The 24,269-nt window shown below is 32.8% G+C and overlaps 1 protein-coding gene across 2 annotated transcripts in view; it reads left to right on the top strand.

Annotated features, from left to right (window-relative positions):
* LOC128996119 (uncharacterized) overlaps positions 1-22,711 on the top strand; it is a 109,451-nt gene extending 86,740 nt beyond the window's left edge. For both annotated transcript variants that reach the window (XM_054421232.1, XM_054421231.1), the window contains 18 exons: positions 897-1,001; positions 2,427-2,526; positions 2,956-3,077; positions 4,582-4,729; positions 5,375-5,568; positions 5,693-5,789; positions 6,103-6,296; positions 6,840-7,014; positions 7,194-7,317; positions 8,007-8,164; positions 9,430-9,568; positions 9,872-9,952; positions 11,379-11,421; positions 16,968-17,045; positions 18,022-18,204; positions 18,344-18,415; positions 19,088-19,168; positions 19,572-22,711. In XM_054421232.1, the coding sequence (XP_054277207.1) occupies positions 897-1,001; positions 2,427-2,526; positions 2,956-3,077; positions 4,582-4,729; positions 5,375-5,568; positions 5,693-5,789; positions 6,103-6,296; positions 6,840-7,014; positions 7,194-7,317; positions 8,007-8,164; positions 9,430-9,568; positions 9,872-9,952; positions 11,379-11,421; positions 16,968-17,045; positions 18,022-18,204; positions 18,344-18,415; positions 19,088-19,168; positions 19,572-19,712 (2,235 nt within the window). In that variant the 3' untranslated portion in view covers positions 19,713-22,711. The remainder of the gene's footprint in view (positions 1-896; positions 1,002-2,426; positions 2,527-2,955; positions 3,078-4,581; positions 4,730-5,374; positions 5,569-5,692; positions 5,790-6,102; positions 6,297-6,839; positions 7,015-7,193; positions 7,318-8,006; positions 8,165-9,429; positions 9,569-9,871; positions 9,953-11,378; positions 11,422-16,967; positions 17,046-18,021; positions 18,205-18,343; positions 18,416-19,087; positions 19,169-19,571) is intronic.
* Positions 22,712-24,269: the final 1,558 nt, after the last annotated feature.

The raw sequence follows: 24,269 nt of genomic DNA, 5'->3' as shown, positions 1-24,269 counted from the left end.
TACATAATACTGTATTCTTATTTACAGTAAGCTACTAGGTTTCATGTGTCTGAATTAACTTGTATTTTTTTAATAATTGCTCATAAGATTAATATTTTTGGAGATCATTCAATGTTCTTACACAAAAATGGGGAAATAAAATGGTTAGCTCAGAGGAGGGAAAAATTGATATTTCTATAAGTAAATATGTAGGCTATCTTTTAAATTGTAAAAAGTTACTAAGTTGATAAAAATAAATATCGTTTTTATTGGGTGTTGGAAGAACTTCAAGTGTTATTCAAAGCTTATAGCGCACCCTCAGAAAAGTAGGGCTCATATATAACATTCAATGGTAAACTTAAGTGATGTGTCTAGCACTTGTTTCTGGTGTCTAAGGCAAAGTCCAACACCGCCCTTTCACATTCATCTACTATAACGCTCACAGTGGAGAAAGACCCTGTGCCCTGTGCTATAGGAATTTTTGCACAGTGCTTGCTGCTCAGGCTCTTTCTTGCTCGTCATAAGTATATTTCCGACACAACGTACCAGAACTGAAAGCACGCATTTGTCCGATAAGCGTGTTTTACCTGTACTTCACTGTCACGTAACGGTATTGGAGTGGATTGGAGTCACCTTGAGTTTTCTAAAACTACACACAGCTTGGTGAATTTTTAAATTCAGGGGTTTTCTTCTCCTAGCTCCTTCCTCTATAGGTACACTTGACCGAAAACTCCTGGTAGATTTTAGGTTTAGTTCCACAAATTGGAAATCTAAAAACAAAGCTCTGGATATAAAACTGAGGTCGCTCATTCAATTACGATCTATTTAGTTACTTACTGGTCCATAAATGAGGTACCTACTTCAGTGACCAAAAGGGAATGGTAACATTTGAGTATATCTTTGGTATGTTCCCACAGGAAGACAATGGAGAGGCGAGTTGGTGTCCTCCCTCAGGAACCTCTCCTGAGTCCCTGGGACAACGTAGTTACGAGGACATTCTCGCCACAGCCATCCTCAACAAGGTACGTAGTCTCACGAGTCTCTGTGTTGACTATAGTACATACTATAGTGATGGTTTATTCTATCATTATATAGTTTATGTTCATATCATGCACAGATGAGTGCACAATAAGCTGATACGTTAACTCTTTAGGAAATAAGTCTAGCATTCGATAAAAAAATCATAGATACTTCTAAAACAAGAATTGAGTGAGTTAAACCGTCCCGATGATTATTCAAAGTCTCCATAACCAACTTATGATCAAAAAGGTTTGGCAAATCTCCAATCTTCCAGCAAATTTTTTTGCACAAAAGTATACTGTTTTTGCATATTTAAATTATAATTTATGGATAACAAACTTTTTTCAACCCATACTCATAGACATGTTTGTTGAAATAAAAATTAAGAACTCAATAAAAAACTTGAGGTACATTTTCATTTAACTATCAATATCTAATTATGTGTTATTTCTAATGGGATAATTTCCTACATTTTTAACGTGCAAACTGAACGTGTGATATATGCGTGCATTAATTTTTCATATACTGTATCGTTTTGTATATATTTATCTTGTAAACTAGTTTTTTCTTATTTATCCTTTTCTTGTATACAAATTCTGTGTACAATATATATATATATATTTTCCTTTTTGAATGTAGCCTAAATTATTGTTTTTTTGTGCGGATGATTGACTCAATCCCCAACCACAGGCATATAGCCCATTTGGGGATTCATATTTCATAAATCGTTTTTTGTACCATTCAACTGATGTTCTGTATTGAAATAATAAAGAATTCATTCATTCATTCATTCATTCATTCATTCATTCATTCATTCATTCATTCATTCATCTTGTAGGATTGGTGTGTAAAGTCAGAGGCCTTGATTTTCTTCATATAGTAGGTAGCAAGGCACATTTGGAGGCACATGATAATTGTTCCGCCATTTGGTTCCTGTTAAAAGTCCCTTAATATATCTGGACTTATTTACAAAAAACCAATGTTTAATGGATCACTTGCACTGGTAAACAGTCTTAGAGCAAATCAATAATGCAAGCAAATACCACTACTTAAATAGTGATTAGTAGTTAACTAAATCTAAAGATCTATTTTAGTGATGATAGGGCTAAGGACTGGAAATTCAGTTATGAATTTAGATAGAGAAAAAAAAGCAAATAGAGGGAAATACTGTGGACAAACTTGCATGGCTTCAATAGTATTTCTATGGCTTCACCCTCTCCCATTCAGTAGCTGTTGCTTAGTTGGTTCAGAAGCATTCCATCAATTAGTTTTGCTAATTTTTTTTCTGCAGTCAATACTGGCACCGTTATTCAAATTCCTACAAACAATTAATTTTTTTAAAGACAAACTGGATCTTTTTAAACCTATTAGTTTACGAATTCTTGTTGTAATAAATGTGATAGTTTCTAAACTTACTTTTTCTTTAGATCTTTTCCAAATATCAACGAGACAGACCTAGACGAAGGCAGAGGTTACATGAAAAGACTGTTGATAGAAATAGTAACCTGCTTTCAACTAAATTGACAGGTTAGTAAGATCTATAGTAGTTAGTAAGTTTAGTAGCAGTCATTTTTTGTAATATCTTCTATGCTTTCATAGCTATTTCAGTCTTAATGTAGTGAATACTGGAATATTAAATTAACCTTTTAATTCAATACATTTTTCCAGGATTACTATGAATTGCTTATGTTTTTTGTAATGCGATAAAGAAACCAACCGATGTTTAGAACTTTTTTTGTTTTTGGGTGATATGGTGAAAGAGGTTAACTTTATTTATTTTGCTACTAATTTCTCATATTTGCATATTTTTTGTTTTATTAATTTTTGTTATTTATACCACTAGAATAAAGTACGCAATTCATTAATTCATCAATACTCCCATTGAATATAGCCTATTTTATTTTATTGTGGTTTGAAGCCTAGAAACATGTTGTGAATTAAACGTTTCTCTCACAGCCACTATGCAAGAGGCTGTTGGTAGGACTGACTCTCAATCAGAAGACAGCGACAGTTTGGCCAACTCTGGTGAAGAAAACAGCTGGAGTGAATCTAGTCATCACGAACCTTTGTCAGTAACGGTATGTGTACAAAGATTTTGTAAAAAAATCTAATACCGGTACTTTAAAAGAATAATTAACTTAATGGGAATTCGTTGTAACTAAGTGATTTTTTTTTCATAGTTCAATGAAATTCAATTAGAAAAACATTTTTCTTGTTTGATTTATTTGCCTTGGCTCTTTCTATTCTGTTCGGAGCATAACATTCCTTAAATATGAGACATTTATCCTTCCGTTTGTCAAAGCTCTTCAAAGCTGTTTCATTAATTTATGTTATTGTTGACTCGGAAGATATAAATTTATTTGTATTATGAGTTTTGTTTGAATAAGAACTATGTGGAACAGTAGGAATTCACTTAGTCTACAGTTTTGTTGGGTATTTATTTTTTTTTGCGTTTCATGCCTGCTATTCAGAATATGGAGGGAAGAAAGAAGGTATTTAAAATTGCATTTATGTATTAGTATAACATCCTAGGACGTTTCATAAGTGTTTGTAAATTTGATATTGTTCTATGTTTCTAAGAGATGCCCAAACTAAAACCGTTTGTTTTTCAAACTATATTCATGTGTTTGATTTTGTTCCCATTGATTTAGTTTTACTTAAGCCACGTTTACACGAGGCCAGTATATATTAGGCAGGTTAAGGGGCAGGTGTTACTTGCCTTAGATAATTTTAAATACATTAGAGGCAAGTAACCTGCCTACTCTCCTGGCTTTGTGTAAACGCGACTTTAAGAATAACAATTTCAGGTGAAGAAACTCACATACTCTCATATTGGTTTTGAACACAACACTGATTTCAAAACCAGCTTCCTTATGTCAATTAAAAAATAAAACATATTATTGTTTGAAAATACAGATTAAACATAAAATCTTCAACTGGTATTGAAAAGAAACGCTACATATTAGTGGTAGAAAAAATGACCACCATGTTTTGACTGGTTGGAAATTGGACTGATGTTACAAAAATTTTCCTGTGAGGATGAAAATTCCATCAATTAAAGGAAATTTATATTGATCAAGCTATCTCAAGCAATACATACATCAATGTTGCCAACACACAACTTAATAGTGTCATAATCTACAACAACTAATAGATTACAACTTTGATTATTGATAAAAATATATATTCCATCCCCATGTCAAAGTTTTCACCAGTTTTTAAATAAAAATGAATATCATAGTTGAAGAGAGCCGCCAACAGATTGTGCTGATCTAAGTTACCGATTTCTGTTGAATATGCTGACTTTTAAAGAGAGTCAAATTGATAGGACGGCTCATTGTACGCTGTAATATCTTTTAAATCACGTCAACTACTACAGTAACAACAAATAAGGTAGAAAATAGAATCATAGACATTTAGTGCAATCTGTGACCAGCTCACAGATTTATGTTCCTTTTTAGTAAGAAATTGTCAACAGCCTGTCCATATAGATGGGATCTAAATGATCTATATGATCTAAGATCTATATTTCAGTATCCAAATTTCAAAGAGTTCACCAATCAATTGGTTTTTGTTTGCCAGATTGAGGAGTGCATTGAAGAGGTGACGACAAGGTACAGTTCTGACGAGGAGGAACCAAAGACAGAGCTCGACAGGTTCCTGTCCAGTCTACAATATATTAAGAGGCAGAGAGCTCCATTCCCGGAGTTTGGCAAGGATGTTGTCGATGGTGAGTAAATATTTAATTTCTACATATACTTGGGTTCTTTTGTTTCAATCTAGAAGACTCTATATCTAAAAATATGTATACAATTCTATAGCATTTGGGATACTGTGTTAAAGAAACCTGCTGTTCAATGAAAATGTACTGTAGAAGAAAGTTGAAATATTATTTTGTTAAACATTGTTCAAGTAATCTGTGAGACTATTAAGAGAGAGCTTTACATCATTAGCTCTCAAAACAAATTCAATTTCGCTTTTCAATTTAGTTTGAACATGCCAAATTAACCGTGAGTATGTGATTGCTGTGTGTCTTTGACTATAGAATGTAAGACTAAAAAACCTTTTTCACAAAAGACAGGACTTACATGTGTATGTTTTAAATATAGCTAAGATACTATTATGTGTGTTTGTTTACAGTGCTAAAGATCCCCAGTAAAAATCTGAGAAATTTCAGTAGCTTTTTGATGGTTTTAAACTTATGGATTCAGCTGTTCTTGATCATTCAGCTGTTATGTTGGTCTGGATCACCAGCTGATCTTACCCATAACAAAGTTATCATATCCCTTTAACACTCATTCTTCACTCATTTTTGCCTAAAAGCTCACACCCTGGCTTATGACTCATTGAAATCTAACACAATTAACTCACGCAGGTGGAATGTCGTCGGAGGAAGCAGAAGACGAGAGTGATGGAGGAGAGGAGGGAAGAACAACTGCGGACTCTATAGCAGTAAACCCTGTCGACTCGTGGGAAGAAAACTGGCTGTTTCAGCGACGCAAACTAAAAACCAACGTCGGGACTTGTCAACCTGTACCTGTACCTATGTTGGTGCCTCACCCTACCACGGTGAGTACTAAAGTTAAATCTTTAAGACAATTAGACCCTTAGTTTGCATCTGACGTTCTATGTATGCTTCATTTTAACTTCATTCTGGCCTACTCGTTTGATATGCTTGTCATTATGTGTGTAGGACCTTCGTGCCATGATCGGAGATGTCGACGCAGACGAAATGTCAGATTTGAGTGACTGCAGTGACAGTGTTCTTGAGGACTTAGTCGACGGACCTGGTGAGACTATTGCATTTAAGTGTCAAATTGAATAAAATATTCAACAAATTTGGTTCTTCAATTTTATAAGTTTGTGTTTTGTATTTGAATAGTTTTTGATTTTTGAACATTGTCAAGCTTTTTGTTAATCTCCAACCCACATTTGATGGATACCATAGAAAAAACAATCCTACTATCCGAAAAGGGTCTCATTCTATTTATTTTGGAATAGTGAATTTGTTTTTACCACAAAAGGTAACCATACTTTAATCTCAACAATACTGTGATACTCTTATTTTTACAAATCCCCTAAATTCAGCTTTTGTTGTTTCAGACGACAAAAAGTATTTTGAAAGTCAGTTTGAAGACGAGTCTGAGGAAGAGAAACCGATCGAGGTAAAGGAGAAAGAGCGAGAAGTGTTCTTGAAGTACATCAGTGATGATCTAAACAAGCTGATAGCTCCTCAGCACCACCGAGGCATGTCGCCTGATACTGGGCAGAGAGAAGAACAAGGATATGACGTTGAGGTAACCTCCATTCATCTCTGAACTGTTGAGTGGTATGGTATAATCGTGTATTGTGAACTAATTAAGTATTATCTCGATGATCTGGCATTTTATAAACCAACATACTCACTAGCCACTGAACATTGGGCTTTAAATAGATGATCCTGACTTATGAAACCGCTGATCTTAGTCAGTAAGCCACACAGATCATCACACTCCATTCTACACTCTTCCTTCGCTCAAATTTGGATTAAAATATGCAAATAGGTGGCGTCCCCAACCCAATGATTGATAATTGAAAATAGTCCAACTGATTGGAAGTACCGATGGGTACAAAACAAGCCTGCATCGACATGAATCCCACTCATCCATTTTTGTTTTAGCTGTACGATCACTGTGTAGCCTATTTTTAATTGACTACCGGTACATGTATTGCTTAGTTATCAATGCTGCACTAGAAAATACTAGAAATATTTTATCTTGATCTAATGCATAAAGAAAAAAATCTTATTAAATTGATAACTTAATCTAAAAAAAGTTATTGAAAAGCTATATTTGTTTCAGCCTAAGAATGAGGAAACACAATCAGCTGATACGGACAGGTCAAGTGATGAAGTGAAATCAGCTGTTTCTGTACAAAGTGGATCAGCTGGTTCTCCTATAGAGACTGAAAGCTCCAAAAGTTATAGTGTGGCAGAGGCAAGGAACATCAGCGTACCTTTGGTACAAGTTGATTCAGGTCTGTGTTAAACCATCGCAACTCGTTCCCAAATGACTAAAAGTGAATAGTTACACTTTTCTATTTTATATCTTAACATTTTAGATGGTTCTTAATTTTTAATTAATTTAAGTACATTTTGTCTTAAACACTTGTCAAAGAAACATCTTTAATTGCTATTACTCTATGTTTGTCAATAGGCGAGGGATCGCTTGATATGCAGCAAGAAGGAGAGTACACCGTAGCTTACGCGACCTTAGCGCAAGTTCGGTCGTCTCCAACACCTACCCCTACACCCCAGCCGTCACCTGTGCCTAAACCTAGGTATGGAACTGGTTACTTGTAGGGAACATGTTACGCCACAGACTGTTACATATTAATAGCATATGTTGGTTGATTGTTACTTGCAGGGAACATATTACACCACAGACTGTTTAGTAACATGTTGTTTGGGTTGTTATTCCATGTTACTTAGGGTTTCATTTGGGTGGGGGAGGGGCATACATGGTTCCATAGAGGATAATGTTTAAAAAAATAGCACATGGGGGAATTAAATTTAGAGTTAAAGTGATGTCTTCTTTTGAATGTCCAATTAAAGTGCACATCACAATATTAGAGTATAGATAATAGATGCGGGTTACTGAGACAAGAAAAGTATGAAAAATTGTTATTTTTTTACATAGAGATGCCAATGTAAACTTGTTATTCTTTTATTTGCTTGCCAGTTTTTTTTTTCCTTCGCTCAGTTTTGTTTTGGACTCAAAGCATTTGTCTGGTTTAAATGCCAATTTATGATTGGTTCTTTTAAAATTACTCTGTTTTTGTTAGGATTATTCATTATGTTTATGTTATATTTTATTTTCTGAACGTATATGCTCACGTAATATTTACCTACTTTAAAAAATTTATAAATTACTGATTAAAATAATATTCTTATGTTTTTAATTTTAAAATTATAATTTTCTTTTACAATATTAAAATTGTTTGGAATTAAAATTCAAAATATTTTCAAGATCTGTCAAGTCTACCTCAACAAACAGTGAAATAACGGAAGACAATGAAGAGGAGAGCTCAACGACGGAGGTTCAAGCCAAGCAAGTTACTGGTCATGATGAAATCCAAGACAATGAAACCTCGTCTTTATTGGAATTATCAGTTCCACCCAAGCCAGGTGTGTAAACATTACAATAATGTCAAACAAATAAAATAAAATCTCTAAAGATTTCATGGGAATATCATTTATATAGAGGTTATTCAATGAGACCACCTGATATGCAAGCACCCTGCTTAAGTTACTTGTTTTATCGTAAAACTGATCAATAATAGAGACTTCAATAGTATTAGAAGATCATGGCAATATTATTGTTGGTACCGGTACTTTCCTGTTAAAGGGAACATTCATTATTATCGATGATTTTTTCTTTCGATATATCGATATTAAAAAATTGAAACATATCAGCTGACAACTACGATAAATATTGTTCAGTATCAACAAACGATAATGAAATGAAACTGTTATAAAAAATAACCTAAGATAACTAACCAAACTTGCTGTGTAACATTAAAAATTCCGTGTTTAACTTGCCTTTTCTGTTATCAAACGGAATTTTTAAATGGTACAGCAAGTTTGGTTGGTTATGTTAGGTTAGCTTAGAACGGTTTCATTTCTTAATCCATATAATAGACTATTTTAGCCTAAACAAGATCAGTTGTTAATGTGTAATGGATCGGAAAACAAAAGTATCGATATATCGAAAACATCATCGATAATAATGAATGTTCCCTTTAACAGGAAAGTACCTTATTGTTTTATGCTTTTTGTCTTACAAGAAGGAAAAGAGTTTCAGGATGATTTTTTATACCGGTTTATTATTTTTTTCATTTCGATATTTACATCTTTGAAAAAAAGTAAATTTTTAATTACTTATGTGAAGGATTTAGAACTCTTATTGCACAATCATATGTAAGTTGTTTTAAACTTTGAAACTTTTGTAAACTTAAAGTTCCTTATTTACATGACAGATTATATTTTCAGTTTAGTAAATTGATAGCAATCTTATTGTTTTATACAATTCCTTCTATAAACCCATCAGGTAAATTTTTTCTGACTATAAAAATTTGACAGAATTCACTTTTTGAAAGTTATTTTAAATTGCTAGTAATAATAAATTAAAATATTGATACATGCAGTTATCTGAAGAGTGATCATTATAACAGTAAACCAAATGGACAAACCATCATTGAATGCATAGTGATAAGATATTACAGACGTCTGGTCTCGAACCAGCAACCTCTGGCTCATCATACCAAGATGCTTCATTGAGCTTCACAATTCGGTGATAGTTTCTTTAAATCAATTTCTGCGAGGTAACCATTCAAAACCAGAATAGGAGCATGGCAGTGGTAAATTAAAACTAATTTCCGTTCTTTTTGCAGGTACGATAGCGGAGAGAGAACACCTGAAGTGGGAGAAAGCTCCTCCCCTCGCCAACAACCCTTACTCAACAGAGAATATAGCGAGGAGACAGCGACAGCGGATGTACCTTAGTAGACATAGTAGCAGTGAAAATTCCATGTAAGACGGGTTTTTATGTCCCCTTAACATCATAAGATGCCGTGGCTTAGATTGTCTCAGTGTTATTGCTCAGCTAACAAGTCATGGCATTTTGCCATTGGTGATTGGAAAATGCTCTATCAGAAAAAATCCTGTCTTATGTACAAAGCACCCTTTTCTCCTTGAAGCTTTGCATTATTCTGACTTTACTTGAAAAGCGCTTGATATACAGGTGTTTTTAAATTTTTATAAACCTAATCTAAAATAAAAAATACAATCGTAATGTTTTCACTTACCTTGTAGTCAATGTTGGGTGTTTTACAGAGAGTTTCCTGAGCTCACAGGCAGCAAGGAGCCGTCTCTGCTAGAGATTGACAGCAAACACCGACGGCAGGATTACAACAAGTTAGTTCTCCCTTTATCTTTAACTTAGGTATACACAGATACATAGAATACACAAATCCTTAAAATTGGTGCCTAACAAGTAGAAGCTGCTACTCATTTTTAATTTCTTCTTCCAAATCTCGTTAAATCATTATATGAAATTCTATCTCTGTGAAGAAATTTAATATCAATTAACAGTTAACATTAAATATAATCAATGCTATATAATAAATTAATAAAATCTGGTACTCCAGCGCCATCTTTAAATTCTCTAAGGGTCCTCCACTTCTTTCTTGTTCTCCTTAGACATGCTGCTGGCCCTTAATGTCACACAGATGGTTTGTACCGTTATCCACACTGTTCATCACCGCACTGAAAGGTTTCTTCCATTTTTCTGTTAGTCATTCTGCCATCTATAATATTAAAACGTGATAGGGTTTTTTTATTTCACGATTCTGAATCAACCACTTGACGGATTTTCATGATTTTTGAGTTGAAAGAAAGATAATTCTGAGGGAATGTCGAAGCCATTATTTTAGTTTAGGGTTTCAGTTTTTTGGAAATTAAGTTTAAAATTTTAAAAAGTCTAGCAGCCGACGCTAACATTCTACTCTAGCTTTTGGTATAATAACAGCTGTTAACCTTCTGCGTTTTTCGACACAAATTCAGCTTTTGGATGAAAATGAAATGACACGTAGAATTTACTTATTTATAATATGTGTAATGCTATAACCTATAACCATTGATACGTTTATTTAATCGGTAAGAGGATGAGAGTTTATACATAGTAAAATAATAGATGTTCTAATTTATTTTTTGAGTAGTCTTTAAAATATTTAGTTAGTTTTAGTGAAATATAATCTGTTATAACTAACAGCTTGTTGAATAAAAAATATTCTATAGATTTGTGATGTTAGTTTTTTTACTCTGAGATTTTGTCATTGATTATAGGAAATAAGTAAGATTCTATAACAATTGCTGTATATCAAGCAAGAATCGAAGCTCAGGAATCTTCAAAAGAAAGCTTATGAAAATTATTTTACCAATAAACTTTTTGAGGAAAGGTTGGGGAAATAACAATGATCACATGTTTTAACTCTTCTTGGAAGCTTTTTCTTTACTATCAATTTTGAACTGCTTAAACTATGCCTGAATCAGTTTTAATGGTATACTTGATTCCCGTACGTAGGACGGACCAACAGCTCGTATATCATTATATGAAATTGACTTTTGGAGGATAGACATCTCATCTAGATAAACCAGTTTAGGAAATGTGTCATTTCATTTCATTAGATAATAGTTGAATGGCACTGGTTGAAAAGTCTCTGTACAAAATAGAAATCGGTAACTACTGACATCAGCACAATCTTACCTAAAATCAAAATCCGAACATTAAATCTAAATCTAATAGAAGTAAAGTTTCTCAGTATTTTTCTATGTGTTCCAGATATGTTCGAGACTACTATGTCAACGTGGGGGAAGGAGTGGAGGTAAGTGGAGTAGAGTTTGAGGGGCAAGTATTGCGGGGGGGAGTGGCCCAAGTAGCTCTCAGGGCAAACGGAGCAAGTCCGAATTTCAAGATGAACCCATTGTACGAAGAAGTGCCAGAAGAAAAGAAGAAGTTACCAAAATCATTGCATCGCAGTAGTCATTGTGAGTCAGGTTACGCTAGTTCGCTAGACTCTCTAGCTAGCGAAAGCGTTCGGTTGGCTCCGCCCCCCACTCCGGAGGTTGTTGAGCGAATGTTCCTCTCACTCCCTCGCCTCCGGAAAGAGGGAAAGTCCCGGAAGAAAACTAGGCTGAGTGAGAGTTTCCGGATTGACAGATCCGCACAGTCGAGTTTGTGGTGATAGAAACACTGTATATTTGTAAATATTATATTTTGCACTTGCACTGATTTGTAAATATACACAGTAGAGCTTGAACTATTGAAATTCACTGCATGGTTAGTTGTATGTTGCTAAGGATTTCAGGTGGATACGGAACAACTGTGATGTACAATACAGTTGAAATAGTAGTTTACGCAACGATTGCGTTAAGTGAGTCTTTACGACACGAGTAGAAAATTTAAGGCACGAGCCTTGGCGAGTGCCTTAAAAACTTCTACGAGTGTCGTAAAGACTATTAACGCGAGTTGCGTACACTACTTTACCTACGACCGTTTTTTAATTACTATCAATCTGGATTTAATTACTAACAATCACTACTGATAACTTTTTAGAGAGGTTATATTTTCGTGTATGGTCATTGCCACTGAAAGTGATGCAATGACTTGTTGTATAATCAGCTGATTTCCTGTAATTACATGTTTGTTAAACTTCGTTAAATATTACATTGCTAGCAGCATTCTTACCATAAATAATATTGTATCAGGTACAATTTGGCAAATATTTCATTTATTTTTGGACTTCCACCAACTTAATTAATAATACGCGAGTATCAACATGAACAAGTCGGATCAACAATTAAATTGGTCAACTGATCAGCTGATCAGCTGATTAGTTGACGTTCGAAGCATTACAATTTTAATTCTTTTCTCTCAATACTTGAACCTCATTGGTCCGTTACCTGTGTGGATATGAGAAAACTATGTGGATGTGAAATGAAACTATGCGGATATGAAAGTAAACAGCTGTAAAGTGAAACTTTTCAATTCTAAGAACTGGACTGAAATGGCTACTTTAAAAAACGGTCGTAGGTAAACTATATTTGTATTACTTTGAATACTTTGGATACTGAAAGTAAAATCTCATCCTAAACTAGTAATATAAACTTAATTGATTTCTCTTTGACTGCATCTTGTTCTTTGAAAGACAACCGTGTCTTTCATGTGGCCAAAGTTTCAGACGTCTTCAGCAATCAATCTACCGGGTAAGCCACTCTGTTGGTTGGGTTATAATATTCCAGGAATTTGGATTGCTCTATTACTGCAATGCATTCAAAATTATTGACGAGTCAGTTGAATACCGTAACAAGAAATAGGTAATACTTGACATTTGCCACTGTAAGCATTAAAATAATCTAAACTGAGAGAGAAATATTTAGCTGACAGCAGTTTGTTGAAGCGCTACATTACTTCAAACTTTTGTCAAAACTAGCTTAGCTTATTTCAAAATTTTAGAGTTGTAAATTTTAAAGTTGGAAAGAATTTATTAAATTTGAATCTTGCAATGGAGATGGGGTTTTACTCTCTTAGTTTCTGTATCAAGCGATGGCACTGTAAATTAAGAATTTTGTTGTAAATAACACAGTTGTAACTATTATTTAAAATTAATATTGAAATAAAAAGAATCCTTTCTTATGAACGTTCTTAGTAATTTCTGTGCATTGTATTAAAAGAAATAAAATACATAACCCCAATAAATAATATTCAATTAAAACTTCAGGATACTTGATCTTGCATCCTATTCAATATTCCTGCCTCCTGTACATTAATCCATCCCAATAATTATTCCTGATATTTAATATATGTGTTTATGGAGTCCTAGAAATCACTTATTTTGTCGCCTTAGGCTACCGGTATTTTTTACCTTTTTAATCTCTTTTTCTTTGAACAAAATTTAGTTTATAAATTCTGACATACCGGAAGAGAGAACCTTACTTACTGACATAAATCTCTTTTTTGTTATTAATATGCACAACAGTAAAAACAACAAAAATAATCTACTGATTTTTTCCTGTAGAGTAAATTAATATAAAACTATTTGACTTATTCGTCTTCATTTCTTGATATAATTTCAATTGTTCAAGCTCTATTGTGTAATCTACTTCAAATTCAATCCTTTAAGAACTTGTATTCTCCATCGTCTATGAATTTTATTCCTATTCTATATTAAATTTTATCTTTATAAATAACTTTCTATCAGTTAAATTCAAACTAATACCACCGCACTACAAAAGAATAATTGAAATCTTCTACCATAACAGTTTAGTAGGTACTTTATGTATTTTTACAATTTCTGTTGAATTTCTTTGTCAACATGTATTTAACATCTATAAAGCGTCAAGGCATAAATTAAAAACAAACTTCCTTCAAGGCTCTGTTCCACGAATCAGTCATTAGGTTGTGAATTATTTTTAGAAACCAACAGAAGTGCTGTACAAAATTATTCTGTAAGCTTCACCTCTTGGACTGTGTACCAGCGAACAGTTTAAATCTCGGTTAAAGTTTTACAAAAAAGGTATAGGGAAGCCTTAGGTATTCAGTGATAGCACAAATAATAATAAAAAACGATTACTTTTATACAAGTAAAATGCTAAAACGTGATAGTTTTCTTAGCACTTTCTTGAATCTCCTTTACTTTCAATGCACAGTGTTATGTAGTATTGAATCTATTTGCAATTGCACTTTCTGTGATATAATTTTTTTAATTATTTTTACGGCAACTTATTATTCCAGATAACTTAAATACCTTTGTGTCTATTTATTTATTTTAATATTTTTACTAACCTATATTCTATATTTAATTTAAACTCAGAATAATCTACTAATAAATAAATAGTAAAACTTATATTTAAAATAATAAGTTAATTTATATGTTATTTTTGAGTGAATTTAAAACTTTACTAAGATAATTATGAATTTAATGATCTATTTATATTAAAAAGATATTGAGGAAACCTTAAAAAATATATACTAAGCATATTTTAATCTATACAGTATAACTGTGTACACGTTATTTAACACAATGCACATTTTGTATACGATCTTTTGCTCAAACCAATACTATTTTGCACAATGAATAGTGATTTTTGTGCATGCTCCTGTTTGTACATAGTATAGCCAAAACATATGTTACCTGTATGTAGCTTTAACTAAGCCAATAAAGTTGTTATTGTCCAATTAAACTGTCTGTTTTGTCTTTTGCCTTACGGCTTGTTCAAGTAAATTTTTTAATAAAAATTTCTAGATATTATAAACTTGTTTGTAAGTTGATATTAAATGTAAATAGCAGAAACTTAGTCTACATATAAATTTATCCATGCAAATAGCACAATGGTAGACAAATATTCGTGTAGGATTCATTTTGCTGTAATGACGATACATTGCACCCTATTTTAATAAACTCTCTGAATATGAATATCAATAGCAGTGTTACAAATTTTAATTAAAAATCAAACAACAATTTTTCACGTCTGATGTGCAAGAGAATACGGGTTAATTTCGAGAAATTAATGTAATATTATGATTGATATTTTCATGCAATATAATTTGAATGTAATTTGAACACGAAGAGCATGTTTTATAGCTCTTTTTCTCAAACAAAGCTTCTAATGGTGATTCTTCTTCCAGTTTTGGTTTCACTGTAAAGGTATGTTTTGCAGTCTCAATTAAATTAAATTTATCACAAGACATTTAACCATACCATTGTTCAGTTTTCATCAATGAGTTTTTGAACTGAGGCAATCATCGGCAGGTAAACCTACTCAAACCAGTGCATGATAATAAATAAGTTACTTAATTTTTACTTGGACAAGCCAATTTGTCTCTCGCTTTCTCGCTTATTAAGTAGCTGTAGGCATGTGTTAGTCCTGTATACAGTAGCTGGAAATGTGGATTGTTGCACTTAAACTTCACTTTTTTTGAAACCACTTTGCATACTCAATTTGTATAGCAATTACAGTAGAACCTCTTTAATCCGAACCCCTGTAATCCGAACGTCCACTAATCCAAACGCCTCGTTGCTTTACTCTATACACAGTAGGCCTACAGTAGTTCTTTATTGTAATCTGTATTTGTGGTATACGCACCATAATTATTTCAATTGTAATGGACAGTAGGCCTACTGTTTATTCCCTATGTTTACTACTGTATTTAATAAACATTGTATTTTACTTTATTAGGTATTTTTCACTTTTCCCTAGCTATTATTAAGTAAAAACAATAATATGTTCTGTAATCCGAACTATTCAATAGTCCGAACTACCCCCGGTCCCAATTAGTTCGGATTAAAAAGGTTCTACTGTATTCCTAAAGATTAAACATTAAAGATTTTCATCCTTATGAATCTATAGAACCACAAACGCCCTAAAACTTCAAACTTTGCTGTCTGGTAATATACCGATGTAGAATGTGATTTGAAGTTTACTATCAACTTTTTTCCTTGTTATTTCAATAACTTTAAATTTATTCTAATCGAATAAAATTATCAATTCACAAACAACCGTTTCTCCTCTGATAAAAGAGAAACTGCACACTGTTGAATTTCACTTAAATAAAATATTAGATTGATGTAACCTGGAATTAAACTAATAAAAGAAGAGTCCAGAACTCACATTAGAGCGAGAAACCTACTAACAGTATCCAAAGTTTATTTCACTTTCTATACAAATTTATACCACAATTTGAATACTAATAAATATACTTAATCCAATACGTTACTATTTAAAGTCTCATTGTTTGTCTTGCATGAAAACAGTAAATATTATTTGCTTTGTTGGCAAAAATATTCATCACCATATAAGAGGTGCAAAATTTCGTACAAATGAAAATACATTTTCCAACTTCGGATTACCTTTCTGTTTTATTTTTGAACAAATGAAAATTAGTTGTAATCCACAACACTTTTAAAATAGCAGTGCAGTCGATTATTTATTTTTTGTTCAGAAGTTGTAAGAGACCTTTATTTTTTGTACTGGTATTGACTTTGATCAAATTTACTACAATAGTATAGTTCAGATACCAATAAAAATTAAGTGTTTTTTTTTTTGTATTAGTAAATATCTCTTTTTTATCAACTCATACTCCATAAGAGATGCTCATTTAAATGTATCGTTTGTTTCAAAGTTTATATGTAAAATTCTATAAGCCAATGAAATAGATGTCAAAAGTTTAATTTTTCATAACTCTGTCCCCTCAAACCCATAATGATAATAAATAGACAATATTAAAAGCCTTTCAATTTTTGCTGGTTGTCTGTTAATGACAAATTGTTGTGAAATATTACATTTGTTCCTTGCAAGGCGTAGCAACATTTTGATTCCAAAACAGAAACTTAAGTGGGTCATTAGATGCCGACCCTCTCTTTGTTTGCAGGTCGCCAAAACCAAAGTTCCACCTAGACCTGCGTCCACGGAGCCTCGAACACCTTCTCACAGCTGTTCACAACAACAGGTGGGTAAAATATTAAATACATTCTCTGCCGCAAAGTTTGACATTCCACTCGTTAAGCTATAACCAACCTTGAATGAAATAAAACTGCAGAGTTCCGTGTTGTAAATTGCCAGTTTCTTTCTTAAAACACCCAACAATCAGGCAAAAATGTTAGAGAAATTTTTAATTTATAGCATCGTTTAGGTTTCCATTAACTATAACAGTTTTTTTTCCTAGGACACTAGGCACGAGCCCGGGATTGTTTTTTCACATTACTTCAGGCTAGACCTAGGGGTTGCAGCATTATCACTTAGATAAAATCCATTGGTTTTGGCAAGATTTGAACCCGGGACCTCACGGACCGAAGTCCTAACGTTCTAAACACTACACCAGCTCGCTCCCATTAACTATAACAGTATGAAAATTAGAAGTGATACCTACATACTAAATACTTACACAACAAAATATTTTGAATAAAAAAAACTAGGTAAAATTAGTTTATTTGGATGAAATGAAATGTGTGATTCACTAATCAAATTCAATGTTGAAAAACACAACCACCTTTCTGCAGTACTATATGTAATCTCCACAATTATATAATTTCGTACGGAAATTTAGTACTACGATGTATGCCAAGTTACGAATAAACTAACACCAATAAAAATCAAATCAGGAACTGTTATTTTCATGAAACCAATCAGTAAACTTAGAGACAAAGCTTATTACAAGGAAATATACTTGGAACACTGATTTGTTGTTTCAGACCAAATTCAAGCCTTTCGCTTAAAGGTTACAAACGGTTAGAGGCTCATTTCCCTTACGTTCACGTTGATGTGCTCCAAAAATAATAAATTGGAAGATTCTGAACTCGTGTGGGATAAAATTAAAATATTTTATAAACACTTGGTTCTCCAATCTCCCCTTAAGGAGGAAAACGAATACAAAGCAATATTTTGCTCCAATTTGCTAAAACTTTAATCAACTTTTTCAATCACAGGTGTCTGTCAAGGTGGAAGTAGAGGTTGCAGTTTCCAAGAACTGTTCCGTGTCAGGAGCGCCAACTGTAACACAAACCTCGGCTCACCATGTCTCAGCGGTTGTTACACCTGATGATCAATCGTACATATCATTACCGTCTGTGAGACAGTTGGCTAAACAGTTCTCTACGCCTGACGATAAGGTAATGTTAACACAACCTGTGAACACTTTCAAAAGGATATATTGGCCAGATCAATAAAGATTGAATGATCTAAAAGTCAGTAATATACTGATTTAAATTTGTAATTTCATATTTTATCTATTTGTTTTTATTTTAACAGATTCCTATCCCTACTTCTCCAGTGCCTGTAAGAAAAGGTCCAGAACTGAGACTTCACTCTCCAATCAGACAAGTAAGTAATTTTTCAATTGTTTTAAATATTTATCTATTATGTCTTCAGACCGCTTTAGTGGTTTTCTTCACATTTTCCTTAATCTTTCATCCCAATTCGTCTTCATTCAGACATTAAATCTTTTCCTTCTTCCCATTCAATCTTATCTTATCTCTGTCTGTTGACTATTATCTGCTGATTTTATTCTGGTCATTTTATTCTAAAAATAATTTAACTGTCTTTTTTTATTTTTTAAATACTCAAACATGTTGTTACACTCTCATCTTCATTTCTTAAATATCTGTTAATGAACTGACTGTAGTAGTGCTCGATGTAAGTTACTGGGCAGAAAATTTAAAATAGCTTTAAAGGTAAATAAAGTTTAATTTTAGTTTTATAGTATTTACATTTGTTTTTCAGAGAGTTATGAACTCTATATCATTGAATTGCACAATTACATTACAAAACTTGCTAGAGCTGCAATACTGTACATAGTGTAGAATAATGCTGTAAACAGTTTCAGAGCTATCGATAATCTCAGTCATTGAATTTTTCAACGAATAAAAAATATCTAGGTATTCTTTATTTCATATAGTATATCTGTTTCATAATAGTAGTGAATAACACTTTTTTACTTTCAACTCGGTGCAACTTTCTTCCATATCTATTAAAAGGATACGTTTTTGTTTGCAGGTCCACAGTCTAACAGCCAGAAACATATCCCGAGAGTTCCGGGAGAATTTACGAGGTTCAACGACAGTCCCAGTCGTTAAGGTAACGGAAACATTTAATAATTCAACAACTACTAGTCCTGTTTTTAGTTCAGACCCATAGGGGTCTGAAAGGTCTTTGTCACAACATTTTATGTTTTGGTTGTTGAAAAACCTTTATATGTCAATATTAAGAATGACATGAATATTATGTTTAATAATCAATGGTTCAGCAATTTTTTTACTTAGTAGATTGCTCCATTCAACAATTGTGTTCTTTTCACAGTGCTGCATAATATAACTGTAAAATACAATTTGTGTCATTAATTGGAGCTAATAAATAGCCCTGGCTAACTAGCTCTTCTTGATCAGAGACAAACCTATCATAGCATCCATTATACTATAAATCTTCACCTTAAAATGTGCTCTATTGTTTTGAGAAATCTGATCGAATCTAATCTCCCTAGGTCGTAGGAGAGCCTGATAGTTCGGGACACGTGTCTGAAGACAGCGGCACAGTTTCCCCCACCCCCTGCCCTCATCCTGCGCCTCGGAGATTAAAGATACAGAGCGACATTCAGTTCTGGGAGCAGAAGCGGCAGAGGTAGCCGGGGAAATCAGCTGCTTCGACACTGATGTTAAATGTTTTTTCCCTCCTCATGAAGGTTGTGCTTCCAGGGAAGGTTGATATTGACTACAAGGAGTTAGCATTAGTCAAAATAACCTAAATAAGTTACGATGGTTGTATTTTTAGCAAAGTTTGTCAGGGTTGAAGAATTTTGTTTAAGAGCATTGACCAGTTAAATAACATTGTAAATTGTAAAATATATTCTTCAAATCTAACTACTTTGTCATAGTACGCGTTGAGAATGGCTAACTGAAAATTAAATGCTTGTAATCAAGGCAGTCCTAGTTGTAGGATTTTCTCAGCTACATTTGGCACTGACACAATATTTCATGGTGTATTTATATCAAAGAAATGTCAGAAATTACTCTGTTTAGTCAAAGTTTGAACAAACAATAAAAAAAAGTTATAACAACTACCTGTTTAAGCCTGATTTTTTAATACAATAATGCTACACTATGGTTTTTGAAAGTTCATATCCTTCATTCCGAGTAATGTTTATAAAAGGTAATTTCTGGTAATCTCTTAAACAAATCTTTCATAAAATTTGGTTTACATTTGCATCATATGTTTGAGAGTGTCAGATTAAAAGCATTATCAGGCCAGGAATAATCACAAACAATTATTATAACAGCTAGAAATGGTAAATCAAAGACTATACAACCATAACATTAATTTAATAAAGTTTCTGTAGTCTTACAAGATTAACATTCTTCCCTTCAATGTATATTACAGGGAAGTCAAATATTCACCATACTTGTTGAAGTCAACGGAATATTTTTTTTTCTTTTGGTGGGTTGAGCCCTATGGTTTATTACCACACATATTGTCACAGAGAATAAATAAAGTAAGGGCTACAGCACTCCTATCTTATTTTGATAATAGAATAAAAACATGTTTCCTCAATTAGTTTTGGTTGTGTACGAAGCTAATTTTCCATTTGGGCAATTCTTTAATAGGTGCTCACCTTTATGGTTGCTTTAATTTTGTTGATTTTTCCAATCAATTCACAACAAACGATCAGCTGGATCCTATCAACCATAATTTACACAGCTTTGCTTACATTTTTGTTGCGATATTTTTGTAGGTAAACTATGTGAATTAGTACTTTTGGTAGTTTAAAGTGTCGTGGAGTCAAAAGGCAAAACGTACATGCTTTCACGCTTAAACAGTTTACAAGAGACAAACAAAAACAATATATTCACAAAACGTATATATCATTATCATAATATCATTGTCCAATCAGTGTTAAAACTGGAGTTACAACCATTGAAATGATTGAAACTTTTTAAGAGAAGTGACTCAGCCCTTACATTATTTTTTTCTCTATAGCCCTAACTAACCATTTTGCATTCTTTATAAGTTAAGTGACCATACAGTATTATTAATAAAATATATTATTATAGTTCAAACTTCAACTGACTATAAATAGCAACGTAGACATCTCATTTATGGTTAATTTGTACTGGTCTCATTTATATGAAAGGGATGAATTTAGGATGAAATTCAAACACAATAAACTCATCATTAAACCAGCCTAATTGGGTTTGCATTTCAAAGTTTTATGGGTTTATGAAATTCAGAATGATATGAATTCATCTTAATAAATCCTTAATATTAAGAAAATAATCTTCCAACAGTCCTATCATTATCATTATCAATTGAGATGCAGACGCCACCTAGGTGCGCATTTTAACATATCAGCACCTGGATATCTTAAAACAAATTGCCTTTTACATAAAATGTCTTCAAAATAAGTATTGCAAGTGCTGTAGATGTGCAATAGCTCTAGAATACCTATTTTAGCTTGAATGTATGAAATGTTTCTAAATTGCTGTATATATTAATGTCGGGATTAAGCAAAGCCCAATGGGGCCAAGATAATATATGGCCTCGTGTATCTATTGTAAAGTGGACTCAGCGGAATAAAACCATTAAAGAACCTCACAGTTAAGTTAAAGATACAACAAAACAATGAGTTGTCTTCCATAAATGTTTATAGTCAATTTTAAGTTGAGGTGGTAATTTATTAGCTTGTTACTATGCAAAATATTAATTAGTAAACTACAGATCTAAAATAGTTAAAAGGTTTAGAGCATAGAACATGACGTTTCAACACAAAAGAAAAGGTGGTTTTTGTAAAATTATTCTACTCTTTAGAAAATTGTATCTCTTAAAGGACAATGCTTGCTGATTGAATTATGGTATCCTACTTCACATAAATATGACATAATGACATTTTGATGACATGAATATCACATGAAGTATTTACTTGTTTATATAAACCTGATTAAGCAAAGTCCTCAGTGTGTACTTTGAAGTGTATTTTAATAGCATGGACAAAAATCCAAACTGTTTTTAGTTTTATTAAAAAATTAGACATTACTTAATTATTGTTCAGTGAAATATCTTACTATACATTTGGTGCAAATACCTGCACTCGAGAGATGTTGAATGTTGCAATAGGTCTTAAAAATATGAATTTGTAAATATCTTGGATTTTATAAAGTTACCCTTCCAAAAGAAAAACCAGGGGTATTTATGTCAGGTTAGCAGCTGTCAAAAAAATTGGGAAAATCTGGAAAACATCGTACTACTTGACTTATTCAAGACTCTGAGACGTTAAACTCAAAGCTTTATGTTATTGCTAAAAATAAAAAGTGTCCAATAATAAAAGCATCTGCCATAAAAAATTATAAGTCCACACACTTTTTAGTGTTCTATAATTTTTGTCATATTACCTCCTATGACAATGTAATTGAATCATTAACTTTATTCTTATAACCTTTGGGAAGAAGCTTTTTTTTACCTGTCACTATCTTTTGTACTAGTAATAATTCTATAGTTATTTGTAGTATATTTATTATTATTATTACCAGAGAATATATTCCATATTTTAATATTGTGCCAAAGATTGTACAGATTATTGTTTTAGAATAGCCCTATAAAATATATATGTTAGAGCTTTGTAAGTATGTTTCAATAAAAATACCCAAATAAGTTCCCAATGTCCCATCATGTTGGTTCTCAAACTCTTTCAAATGAATACACGTAGGTTTACGTGTTTGTATCAAATTTCATTAAATTATTAAATTGGATCATTTTATCTATTATTTATATTTATATTAAAATACTATAACTATGACACAATACCTCAAGGGGGCGTCCCCCCGTATCCCAACGAATTTACCCTTCCATTCTTGGCGACAGCAGACCACAACAGACACACGACAGAGAGTTGGTTCACTGCTTTTACCCGCCTGCTCCCTGCGCATGCGCGAGCAGCTCTGGGGTTGAGACTAGGCGGGACATTTAAATAGTTGCTGTGCTATGGAGATTTACTCCACAGGTTTTCTTCAAGGTTTATCTTTGACGGTACCGGTATTCAAAGGTTTTCTTCAAGGTTTGTCTTTGACGGTACCGGTATTCAAAGGGTTTCTTCAAGGTTTATCTTTGACGGTACCGGTATTCAAAGGTTTTCTTCAAGGTTTATCTTTGACGGTACCGGTATTCAAAGGTTTTCTTCAAGGTTTATCTCTTTGACGGTACCGGTATTCAAAGGTTTTCTTCAAGGTTTATCTTTGACGGTACCGGTATTCAAAGGTTTCCTTCAAGGTTTATCTTTGATGGTATTGATCTTCTACGTTATTAATCATTTAATCTTTAATTCTTCCACGCAAATTTAATTCAATATGGTCCCTGTCAAGTGTGAAACCCGCGACGACGTAGTCCTTTGTATTCCTTTAGTCAAAAAAATGTGTATTTTAACTATAAAAATAATTGTTCAGCTTCAGCTAGTAAATTAAGTATAATGGGATAAAAGTACATTTGATTAATTAACATTAATTACAATAAATATTCATTTGTAATGAAAAAAAATCACAAAAAAGGAGTATAGGTTCAGTTTTAATGTCACTGTCAGAATATTAGAAATACATTACAGTAATTGATTTTATATAATCAATTTTTGGAAAACCACCAGCAAATTGTGTGAGTAAAATTAATTAATTACCCACACAATCCACAGGTTTTTCCAAAATGCTCAATGTTCCTGAACTCTTCAATCTTTGTTTCATCTGATAAACCCAATCAATAAATATGAAGTGTGTGACAATAGTAGTTGAATAAAAATACCGATTCTGTCTGAACTGATTATTAATACAGCCATAAATACTAAAGCTTTTTTTAGATTTTATGCATTTGAAGTTATGCCATTTTGCTTCTATCACACCTTTTTTTTGCTTAGGTTTTTAAACTCTTAGCAGAGATTTAATTCGGAGCTTTTTTGGACCAAACCAACCCGTGTTAGGCAGCAGTGTTATTTGAATTTTGATCAATAATCTAGGATACTAAACTTGATCAATGTAGTGTCAACTTGCAAGAAAAAGGAAATTCAAACTTTGCCTATACTTCGATCCCCAGAGCTAACCGCCTGTCCAGGTATATTCTTACGAAATGGATCTTATGGGAGCCAATGCTCTTGAGTGCAATCCACTCACCAGCTTTTCAGGACTGGACCTCAACTTCAAACGAGGCAGGT

This window comes from Macrosteles quadrilineatus, unplaced genomic scaffold (genome assembly GCF_028750875.1).
Source record: "Macrosteles quadrilineatus isolate MER2022 unplaced genomic scaffold, UCM_ALF_1.0 Scaffold_6__1_contigs__length_79288215, whole genome shotgun sequence".
NCBI lineage: Eukaryota > Metazoa > Arthropoda > Insecta > Hemiptera > Cicadellidae > Macrosteles > Macrosteles quadrilineatus.
The sequence above is the reverse complement of the archived record's forward strand: the minus strand, read 5'-3'. Positions and strand labels throughout refer to the sequence as shown.